The sequence below is a fragment of the Jaculus jaculus genome, chromosome 17 (genome assembly GCF_020740685.1).
Source record: "Jaculus jaculus isolate mJacJac1 chromosome 17, mJacJac1.mat.Y.cur, whole genome shotgun sequence".
NCBI lineage: Eukaryota > Metazoa > Chordata > Mammalia > Rodentia > Dipodidae > Jaculus > Jaculus jaculus.
Window position 1 is genome coordinate 1,576,477 of NC_059118.1, and position 12,016 is coordinate 1,588,492.

The 12,016-nt window shown below is 45.6% G+C and overlaps 2 protein-coding genes across 3 annotated transcripts in view; one reads left to right on the forward strand and one right to left on the reverse strand.

Moving 5' to 3' along the window:
• On the forward strand, positions 1-489 carry C17H3orf86 (chromosome 17 C3orf86 homolog). The gene has a single exon (XM_045136939.1). It carries the CDS (start codon positions 1-3, stop codon positions 487-489), a length of 489 nt encoding a protein of 162 aa, XP_044992874.1.
• Positions 490-8,343: 7,854 nt separating this feature from the next.
• Tcaim (T cell activation inhibitor, mitochondrial) overlaps positions 8,344-12,016 on the reverse strand; it is a 48,576-nt gene continuing 44,903 nt past the window's right edge. For both annotated transcript variants that reach the window (XM_045136805.1, XM_004662130.3), the window contains exon 11: positions 8,344-10,089. In XM_045136805.1, coding sequence (XP_044992740.1) covers positions 9,849-10,089 — 241 coding nt within the window. In that variant the 3' untranslated portion in view covers positions 8,344-9,848. The remainder of the gene's footprint in view (positions 10,090-12,016) is intronic.

Genomic DNA, 12,016 nt, shown 5'->3' on the forward strand with positions numbered 1-12,016 from the left:
ATGTCTAGGAGTCAGCTTGGGCAGAGGAAGAAACCTCTGGATTCATTTGTCTGGGTAAATGAGATCACCGGAGAGGTCACCCAGCCCGCAGGGGAGGCAGCCGGGCCTGCAGTTCCAGGCGAGGAGCCACGGGAGAGGCCCGGGTCTCCGCGTGGGAGCGTCCCAGTCACAGTTGGGCAGAGACCGGTCTCTCCCGCTTGTCCCGATGCAGTGCTGAAAGACCCGAGCTCAAGAAACTTTCTTCCATCCACACCTGCCAGAAGCCTCTATCCGTCCACACCAGCCCACAGACCTGGAGCGAGGAGCCTGCCCGGGTTCCCTGCTGTGCACCGCACCCTCTCGCCACCAGGGTGCGCTCGGCCCGTACTGCGTCCCCTCGGAGCCTCGTCTCCGCCCACCTGCACGCCGCCCTCGAGCCCTTCTCCCCCCTGGGTCTTCCCCTGCAAGCTGAGGAACACCCTGACTGGGAATAACCGGTTTTCCTTCTGAACATTGGATGTGTTTGTCAGGACCTCACCCTTGAAACACCCTGCAGAGCAGTCATCTACAACTAGGAGCACCCCATCAGCTCCACCCCTGGATTTCCACAAGAACCCACCAAATGCTTTCAGACCCAATACAAAGGCTACCTGAGATTACAAAATAATTACTTATATGTTTATGAGAGAGAGAGAGAGTGAGAAAGAGAGCGAGCGAGCGAGCGAGAAAGAGAGAGAGAGAGAGAGAGAGAGAGAGAGAGAGAATGAGAATGGGCACACCAGGGCCTCTAGTCACTGCAAAGAAATTCCAGATGCATGCAGCACCTTGAGCAGCCGGCTTACATGGGTCCTGGGGAAACGACCCTGGGTCCCTTGGCTTTCCAGGCCAGTGTCTTAACCACTAAATCATCCCTCCAGCCCTATTTGAGATTTTTATTTTTTTGGACACATACTGGCTTCTACAGCTCCCTCCCAAGTTTAGGGGTCCTGTTGGTGTCAAAGCATTCATATTGATTTCCAAGCTTAGGGACGGAAGCAGACCTCCTTGGGTTAACATGGAAACAGGTCAGGATGAGTGGGACTCCCAAGTGTTGAGGTTCAATTCTGCCCACCCTGGATTTTGTGGGCAGCAGTCAGCACAAAGGCTATTGTGACTGCTGTTCCCAGGTCAGGCTGATCCCTGGGGAGCTTCCCTCATGGTGTGGCATCTCTCCTCTTCTTCAGGCCCATGTTCCTTGAAAGGTGATCTGAAGTTGGTGGCTAGGCTCAGTGAAGGTCCAGGTGGGACTTGGGGATGTCATTCGAGTCCTTTTGCAGTTAGTGTGGAGGATCAAAAGCATCCTTGAGGGGCAGGAACAGCCCAAGCAAGATGTGAACTCAGGGTGTGAAATGGGTTCTGGAGGTGGTCAGGGCCCAGGAAGCCTCCGAGGATCTGTGGCAGCTCAGCTCTGGTAGAGCAGCAGCAGCATTCACCTTCTCCTTGCTGAGGTAAAGTACCCCAGCAGAAGCAGCATTTGGAAGGAAAGGGTTTATTGTTAAGTCTACAGTCTGGAGAGGAGGGGGTGTCATTGTGGCAAGGAAAGCATGCCGAGCAGAGGTTAGGCATCACTTCTTGTCATACCAGCTGGGAGGATGCGACAAGAGTGAGCTGTCTAGCTTACCCCTGGTAGGGCTGGACTAATAACCTCAGGGCTCACCCCCAGTGACACACTTCCTCCAGCAAGGCTTCACCTCCCTAAGGCTCTACCAGCTGGGGACAGTATGGGGCTTAATCACAAACACATGGCTATGGGGGAACATGTCACACATGCTGAGAAGGAAGGAAGTGGAAGGATCCTTAGCAGTGGAGACAGTGGGAGCAGCAACAGCAGCAAAAAATGGATCTACACCCAAGCTGTAACACAGTGGTCAAGATGGTCCAGAGTGGTCAGGGCAAATTGGATGGGGGGCGGGGGGGGGGGCGGGGAAGAGGCTGCAGAAATGGAATGGTGGAAGCAAAGAGAAGGTGGAGCATTGAGGCTGGAGGAGGATGGAAGGCTACAAAAGACCAGAAAAATTAAATCCTGGTCGTTGGTGTTGGATCTGAATTGTGACCAGAATCAATCTGGCCGACGTAAAAGGAAACAGAAACCAAACCTCCAGGGCATAGACTACTCTTTATTTATTTATTTATTTTTGTTTTTCCGAGGTAGGGTCTTGCTGTACCCAGGCTGACCTGGAATTCACTATGGAGTGTCAGGGTGGCCTTGAACTCACAATGATCCTCCTACCTCTGCCTCCCAAGTGCTGGTATTAAAGGTGTGCGCCACCACACCCAGCTATGGTCTTGTTTTTGTGGTCTTGGGACAGTGGGCTCTTGTGTACCAGATGTTCTTTATTGGGCCCAAGGCCTGGGGAAGTGTTTACAGTAAAAAGGAATTTTCCCCTTGCTCCCAAGCCTTCATTAGGGCCAGTTTGCCCCAGTTGCTTAGTGCTGCATTAACCCTTCATTCCAGACCGGAGGACAAATAAAAGGACAAATGTCACAGATTCTAGTGTCTACGACTTCCTGCTGACCTGTGGGAAGACACCAGGGCTTAAGCCCATCCTCAGTGTCCTGAATGGGCAGGCTCCCCATTTTGCTGGAGGCTTCAGAGTTGTGGAACTGCCTGGCATGTTTCTGCTTCAGCATGGCCTTGTCCTTTAATTGTCCTGTAATAAGGGTAATAAAGGGATGTCCTGTAATAAGGGTAATAAAGGGATGGGAAATTAGAGATTCATTATTTTTTTAAAGCTTTGTTTTTATTTATTTGAGAGAGAGAGAGAGAGAGGGAGTGAGGGAGGGAATGGGCACACCAGGTCCTCTAGCCACTGCAAATGAACCACAGACACATGTTCTACCAAGTGCATCTGGTTTATGTGAGTACTGGGGAATCAAACCTGAGTCCTTAGGCTTCACAGGCAAATACCTTAACTGCTAAGCCGTCTCTCTAGTCCTAGAGATTCATTCATTCATTTCATTGTTTGTTTGTTTTTGGTTTTTGGTTTTCAAGGTAGGGTCTCACTGTAGCCCAGGCTGACCTGGAATTCACTAGGTAGTCTCAGGGTGGCTTCGAACTCACAGAGATCCTGCTATCTCTGCCTCCCGAATGCTGGGACTAAAGGTGTGCACCACTACTCCCAGCTGAGATTCATTCTTTTTTAAAAAAATTTTTAATTTTTTAAATTATTTATTTATTTATTTATGTGAGAGCAACAGACAAAGAGGGAGAGAGAGAGAGAAAGAGTGATGAATAGGTGTGCCAGGGCTTCCGGCCACTGCAAATAAACGCCAGATGTGTGTGTCCCCTTGTGCATTTGGCTAACGTGGGTCCTGGGGAACTGAGCCTCGAACTAGGGTCTTAGGCTTCACAGGCAAGCGCTTAACTGCTAAGCCATCTTTCTAGCCCTGAGATCCATTCTTAAAATATATTTTATTTTTATTTATTTGTCAGGGAAAAAGGGAGAGAGAGAGAGAGGGAGAGAATGGGCACGACAGGGCCTCCAGCCATTGAGAACGAACTCCAGATGCATGTGCCCCATTGTGCATCTGGCTATCTGGCTGACATGGGTCCTGGGAAATTGAACCCCGGTCCTCTGGTTTTGCAGGCAAGCGCCTTAACTGCTAAGCCATGTCTCCAGCCCATGAGATTCATTCTTAAAAGCTGGATTCTGGGTAGGTGATAGGCAAGGTGGTGTACTGAGTCCTTAAGTACATTAGTTTACTCCAATTTGTTGTTGGATAAACCTCAGTAACCAATTAGGTAGGGTCCAATTATAGCCCAAAGAGTAGAAGGGCTAAGGGGCCCACTGGATCAGTAAGTAAAGTTGTTAGCTAGAGGTTTCAGTCTAACAACTGCTGGAACCATGAATCGTTAGTTTCTTGTTCCCTCTGGCATTTTTCTAGGTCTTCTTTTATCTTTTGCAGGGTGTTTGTAATGAGGCCTCATTTATCAGCATTAAAACAAGCTTATCTAGGACCATGCAGAGCCCTTCATTTCTACTAGGGAGTTGACCTGGATGTAATGGAGTCCTGTAGGTATCCCAGATGCGTGTTAATTTGTTGCCACATTTGTAACAAGCCAATTCACCTTTTACCAATGCCATTGTTCCAAGGGCTGCTGAATCTGCCACACTAAATCCCACCAGGATGGGCACCAGTAATGGGGCAGCTCCTTCATAGCACCTTTCAAGGTCTGAGGGTAACATAATATGTTCACTCCCGAATATTCTTGATGAGTACACCTGGGAAGTGCCTGGACTGTGACACATAAGGTAGGGCACCATTTAGATCCCTGAGGAAGATACATTTAGTTAGACCAGAAGTACAAGCCAACCAAGTCCCATGGGATGCAAAGAAGGCTTTCTACTCAGTCGTGACAGTAGTCAAGGTGTTGTTACAATTTGTCAACAAGGGAGAGTGGGAGAAGTTATAATTAGAAGTTATTGGGCAAGAAGTACTCTCAGCTATGTCTCCCAAAGTCAGGGATGGGTTAAGAGGAGACCTGTCATTTGTTTTATTGTTTTTTATGATAGGTGTTTCTACGGCCAGACCTACGCAGGAAGAAGGTTTGGGTTTTAGGTGTATGCCACTTACCATGAAAAAAAGCCCAGGAAATGATGCCTTGTTAATAGGGGTGGGGCTGGGGAAGGAGAAGAGTAGGGTTTTCGTGGGTTGAGAGTGGGTGTTGGTGGTGGGTGAGGGACAAGGAGAGGGTCTCCAATGTTGTTAAGGGGCTGATTGGTTGAGGTTTGCGGAACCAACTATAAAGCATTTTTTTTTCTGGACAGTAAATAAGAAGCCTAAGTTTTCTCTTGGATACGTATAGTCGAATACCCCAGGTTTGTCCAAATGTCCATTTTCAGTTTATAGGGTAGGTAATAGTGATGGTCAGGAGGCTACAAAGGTGACTATGGTGAACTCCATGCACACCTGGGGTTGGGAAGGGCCTCCAAACTATGGGGTCTTGGGTCTGATTAGGACCACCCGCATATGTGGCAATAACAACACACTTCCTTCCATTCAGGGCAAAACTACTGATTTGGTTGGTCACAGAACTTGTCTTCAGGGTATCCTGGGCACATGTAGAATTCATCTCCCAGTGACTTGTACCCAATAAGATCTATTCCATGAGCTCAAACAAATCAACTTGGAAGATGACCTGTGCTTTTTGTGAAGATGTCCAGTTTTGAAGGGAAAGAGTTCTGCACATGGAGATGGAAGTGAGCTTAAAAAGACAGACTGGTGGTATAAAGTATGGATTGGGCATGTCTATCTGAGTGCAGGGCAAGAAGCAAGTCAGCAGGATAGGACGATGGGGTGGACAGAGGGTGAGGATCATCTGTAAGGATGTTTTATAAGTCATGCTATCAGAGAAAGTAGGGGTGGCATTATATAACTATTAAAACGAGGAAGTACAGCCAGAGTAGGAGGGTTAAGAAGGCTTTTTCTATGTGCATTCAGTCTGGAGGGGTTACAGCCATCAGCCCCAGTGTGAGGAGAATATCACTGAACATGGTTACTGTGAGAAGGGGGTACAGGACATCCCCTGGGAGTGAAGAGGAGGATGAAAAGGGCAATGATAATGACAGTGATAATGACTGTGTCTGCTCTGGGGTGAAGGAGATGATGGTCCCCTGTAGTCAGAGTTCTTCAATGGAGTCCACAAGTTCCTTAGACATGAAGATCAACCTGAGCACTAACCATAGGCTCTCCTGTATATGAGTCGGGAACAGATGAAATTGTTGGATGGTGAATGCCATCTGACAGATCCTTTTTGGGTGTGTCCTGTTTAGGTGTAGGGGGAAGTTTAGTTATCTGTATAGAGGTAGGGCCTATGGGTGTCAAGTTAAAAGAGGGAGGTGGAGGGGCCTTTTTCAGGTAGATAAGATGAACCCAGGAGGACAAAGCCCTGCATTTTGGCAGCAATATGAGTTAGTAAAATAAGCTTATGAGGTCTCTGCCATTTTGGGGACAGAGACAGGTGGTTAGGGTCAGAGATATAGACTATATCCCCTATTTCTAGGTCAGAGAGTGGAGCATTGGGGTGGGAGAGGGGAGGATATTGTTAGTGGACTTCCAAAGTTCTGTTCTGAAAAACAGGAGACGGCTAGAATCTTCTAGGAAGGAAGGAGGGAGTGCAGGAACTTTAAGAGTGAGGTGGGAGAACCATGGGCCTTCTGTACATAAGCTCAAAGGGCAGATCATGGGCAGAGTTCAGAGTTTGATGAGTATGAGGGTAAGATTTTGATCCAGTCCCATTTTAACTCTAAGGACAATTTTGTGAGGGCTTCCTTTACTATTTGGTTAGCTCTTTCTACCTGGCCAGAGGATTAGGGAATGGTAAGGAATATGAAATTTCTATGGAATCTGTAGATATTTGGCTGTGCTTTGGAAAATAAATGGAGGATATGAATTCTAGGCTATTATCTGATTGTATTGAGGATGGCAGGCCAAATCAGAAAATGACTTCCATTATTACTTCTGACAGTCAGGTATGCAGGGGCAGCAATGGAAACATTGGAAAAGACAGTATGAGCCTTTGGTCATTGGGACCACTGCTCAAAAAGCTGAACTGATAGCATTGACTCAGGCTTTGAGATATGGAAGACAAGGTCATAAGTGAGTAGACCAACAGCTGTTGTGCCTTTGCCACAGTGTGTGTACATGGAGCCCTCTACTGAGAACGGGGACTGCTTTTACATTTGAGGGAAAACAAACTAAAAATATTCAAGAGATATTGGTCCTGCTTCAGGCCATCTGGCTCCCTAAATGAGTGGCTATTATCCATTGATGGGGTCACCAAAGAGGGGGTCACCCAGAAGCACTGGGGAATCAGGCAGCAGACCAAGTGACCAGAGAAGCCACCCTCAAACCAGTGAGGCCCCTTGAGATTCTAGTGGTGCCCCCTTCTCTTGAGCTGCCCAACCAACCTGACTACATGGAAACAGACATGGAATTGGAGGATGCACTCCAGGTGCAGGCAATGCCCTCTGGGTGGAAGAAGTTTCTGGATGGAAGGACCCTCCACCCATGGGCATTAGGACATACATTGCTCAAGACTCTACATGAGGGTACCCATTTGGGACCCCCAAATTGACTGAATTAGTTAAACAATGCTTCTATGTCCCGGACCTCGGCCCAATAACCAAAGATCTAGTTGCCAGTTGTGACACCTGTCAACAAGTGAACCCCACTGACAGGACCAGGGATTAGATTCAGAGGAACTTTCCCAAGTGAGCATTGGGAAATTGATTGTACTGAAGTTAAGCCTGGATTTTATGGATATAAGCATCTACTGGTAATGGTGGACACTTTCTCAGGGTGGACAGAAGCATTTCCTACAAAGACTGAGAGTGCTCAGATCACCATGAAGAAGCTGTTACAGGAACCAGTCCCCAGCTTTGGTCTTCTTAAAGAAATATTAACCAAACTGATTTTAGAGGCCAGCGGGGATTGAGTGAATCTTCTTCCTGCTGCCCTCCTGAGGGTAAGATGCACTCCTTATAAGAAGGGATTTCCTCCCTTTGAAATTCTCTATGGTAGACCTCTTCTTATACTCCCTAAACTGGGGGATGAACATCTGTCAGAAATTACTAATTATGACCTTCTCCAGTTCCTGTAGGCTCTCCAGTAGACTCTCCAGTAGGTTCATCCCCTGGTCTGGAGGCCCACAGGGGACATGACTTAGAATTGCCACCATCTTCACTTGAGCCTGGAGACCTGGTCTGGGTAAAGGGGCACAGTGCTGGTAATGATGAGCCTCCTTGGCAAGGACCCTTTATCAAAGTCCTTTCACAACTCCCACTGTGGTAACCGTAGCTGAGGAGAGGCCATGGATATATCACACCCAACTAAAGAAAGCTGCCTCCCAGATGACTGCTGGACCCTCCGTACACTCGAGGCTTCATCACAAGTTAAAGTTCAACACAGATCCATATAAACAAGAATGAGGCTGCAGTCTCAGTTAAGGGATCTGTTACTTGCTCCATACCCTGTGCTAACTGCAAAATTCCACTTTTGTAATCATCACACTTGCATGCTATCACAAAATAGGATTGTGGGGGATTGTACTGCAGAATAGGATGTGGGTGGGTGTGCTACGGACTTTTCAGACCATTGTAAAAGAATGTGGTTTTTTGCCTTGATAAACTCAGATTCCTTTGGAGACCATTTCTCACCCAAAGCTTCACCTGTGTCAGGGTGCAATGCAGGGATGGACTTTTCCTTTTATACTGATTGGGAGAAGTTAAACAGGTGTATATAGATCACCAACTTCAGGAAATTTCCTATTACTCTGCAGTAGTTGTGAAATCACCAATAACCGGACATCAAGAGAAACAGTGGTGAGATTGAGATAGGTAGTGTTTATTATGTAACGGTTCTGAGACAAGACACAACTTGACATGTAACACTGAAGATTGCTTGTTGGTGTTAGAAACGGCATCACACAAATGCACTTCCCACCTCTCTGCATTGCATGGCTTTGGAGAGCACGTACAGCAGCAAGGCTGGCCACCTTAGGAAACAGAGCTCAAGGTAGTTGTCAGGCACAGGTCAAAAGAGATCATATGCACAAGCCATGGGAAGTTGAATACACAACTGCATCTAAACTGTTCAATAACTGATATTTTATAAAAACTCAAAACCAATGTTAGACTCCCCTTTACACTGTAGTGCACTACAGGGGTAAGACCTATTCTGATTCCCAAGGCAGGGGAAGCCATTCAATGATGTCTTAGACAGGGCTTCCCCTTTCTAACCGACACATGAACTGAGGTCTGGGTTGTGGTTAAGGACTTGAGGAGAATCTGCAGACTGAAATACTTGGGGTCTAGAGACAGGTCTCTCACTCTGCTGTGGACATAGACATCACCAGAGTTGAAACTATTTCTAATAATGAAAGGTGACTCAGAGTCTTACCTGGACAGAGCTAAAAAGTCTCAAACTCAGGAAAAAGAGGTGGAGGGATTGAAAGGGGTTCAGAACCCTTTAATAGCCTGAAACCATTTTATACTTTATTTTCTAGAGCTGTGGAAAGCAGGCAAGGTTTTTTTTTCCTCTAGATCATGTGTGAGAACCTCATCAAACTAACAGTTACAATGTTGTATCTTATTTTCTTGGTGCTGGGGATAGATCCTAGGGTCTTGTGCATGCTAAGCATATGCTCTACCAGTGAGGTATATTCCCAGCCCCAACAATTACACTATCTTAATGGGTAAAAGAAATGATGGGCTTATGGGTTTGAATTCTCTGACACTGGTTTTAAGATGGCATCAAACAACTTAGGGCAATGGTAATACCATATATTCAATTGCCCTTTTGCCTTCTATTTTCTTGTTCTTGGGTAAAATTTGGTGATCTAACTTTTGCTACCCATCAATTATCCATTTTGGGCATCAACTGTATATTACTGTCTACAAGATTTTGTATGTATATATATGTGTATATGTGTGATAAAGATGCACGTTGAACTGTGTGATATATAGCCATGAGTTCAAGTACTTCAGAGTTATACTGAAGCTTGCACTTCACACAAACTTTCTAGTTCCAAACCAACACTCATTCACTCATATAAAAATATATGACTCTTACAGAATCCTTAAATATCACTAAAATAAGTTCTTTCTTTGAGCATCTCTTTACCCAGTCTTGCCAATCAGCACTGTAAGACTAGGGAGATAAAACCTTTTAAAAACAAGTTTCTTAGCAGAAACTCATGTTAAAAAAAAAAAAAACCTTCTTTAAAGCAGCAGTTAGAAACTTTGTTGTCGTAGTAGGTAAATGATACTGCTATATGAAATTATTACTTTAAATAGGCCTAACAGTTTATCTTTTTAAATAGATTTCTGTTACTTCATGGCTTCTCCATTCTTCCAGTTCCACGGAATACAGAGGTCTCCATCTTGCATGACAGAGTAGAAACGTGACACACAGAGGTGCATCCCATGTAGGTAAGGCAGTGATTGCTCCAGAAGTCTCTTACAACAATCCACCATCTGCTTACTAGAAATGCTGGGCTCCTTGTACAACTTTGCCAGAGAAAATTTCTTTGTGGAAGCTTGTATCAGTTCATTTTCAATAACTTTTAACCTGTTGAATTGAAAAACAATATTGCTATAAGATATCAATAAACAAAAGAATATAAAAGGTAAATATATTTTTATATGCTGGGGCTGTAACTTCCCTTCACAATACTGAACACATGCCAAAGTACATCTAGAAGACACACCAAAAGTTACCATGTGGTCAATGCTTGTTACTCTCAGATTACCTCTAAAAGTATTTGTGTAATTTTTATTTATTTATTTAACAGAGAAAGAGGGGGAGAGAGAGAGAGAGGGAGAGAATGGGTGACCAGGGCCTCTAGCCACTACAGATGAACTCCAGATGCCTGTGGCCCTGTGTATCTGGCTAACGAAGGTCCTGGGAAATCGAACCTGGGTCCTTTGGCTTTGTAGGCAAATGCCTTAACCACTAAGCCATCCCTCTAGCCCCAATCTTTTTTTTTTTTTATTTTAAATACATCAGTTTAAGAGCTCACTTCGCCTAGCTGCTGCTGGCAACTGAAGAAAGTAGACAGCTTGCTTTAGGAGTTTCCAGAAACCCTGGGCAGGAATGACTTCTTTTTTTATTTTTAGAAGGTTTTCTTTTCTTTATTTTTATTTGAGAGAGAGAGAGAGAGAGAGAGAGAGAGAGAGAGAGAGAGAGAGAGAGAAAGGGACAGACAGCAAGAAAAAGAGAGAGAGAGCAAGAGAGAGAGAGAGAGCGAGAGAGAGTAACAGCAAGAGAAAGACACACACACACACACACACACACACACACACACAACACAACACAACACAACACACACACACAGGATATGGATGCCTTAGGGGCTTCAGCTGCTGCAAATGAACTCTACACATATGCCATCTTGTACACTGGCTTATGTGGATCCTTTGGCTTTGCAGGGATGTGCCTTAACTGTTACCACCAGCCCAGGAATGGCTTCTTATGAAGACCAGGTTCTTTTCTCTCACTTTCTCTTCTCAGTTGTCTGGCTGCTCCCTCCCTTTTGCCTGAGGCCACCAGGCTCTAGTGAAGGCCAGGGAAGCTTCTGGGTATGGTGTTTTAGCTAGACTCCATGCCCCACCTTGAGGGATGTGGTTAGGAGAATTCCACCTTGCCATAGCCTCCCAGCTGTGCTAGACCAACACCACAGTCTTCGGAGACTCCTGTGACAAGGTAAGTGATGTAGAACCAACATGGTCACAAGTTCTAGTCTCACTTAAATATTGCTTTTGCTAAAAATACTCAAATATCCTAAATTTAGTCACCCTTAGATGCTATAGAAATGAGAAAAGTAAGTGCTATAAACTCCATGAGCCAGGAGAGCATTTGTAAACAGATGTAAACAGTCAGTTTTCCTATCTACAACTAAGCAACATGCTTTGCTGAGATTCAAGAATGTAGACAGAGCCAGGTGTGGTGGCACATACCTTCAATCCTGCACTCAGGAGGCAGGGTGGGATTGCTGAGAGTCTGAGGCCACCCTGAGACTATATTGTGAATTCCAGATCAGCCTGGGCTAGAGTGAGACCCTACCTTGAAAAACAAAAACAAAACAAAACAAACAACAACAAAAAAGTGCAGACAGTAGTGGTTTCCAGAATATTCCAGTTGGGCCTCTTCTGATTTGTACAGAACACCATCCATGGCAGGGATCTAAAAATGTTTTCTGTATAGGCATTTTTTACTTATTCAAAATAATGTATTGACAGCTTGTCTTAGGTACAACTACCCTTCAGGCAAGCGCCTTAACCGCTAAGCCATCTCTCCAGCCCATAACTACCCTTCAGTATGGCCAGGCTGGGTATAGTTCTCCTGCAATACCTCTTACACAGGGCTGGTAGCACTGTGCATGGCACTCCTCAGAAGCCTGGCACCTCATGCTTGGGACCTCCTGACCTTGGGATGCAGGGTTTGAACCAGAAGAACCCTTGTTGAAGCTCATCAGCTTCTAAGAGTGCAGCCATCA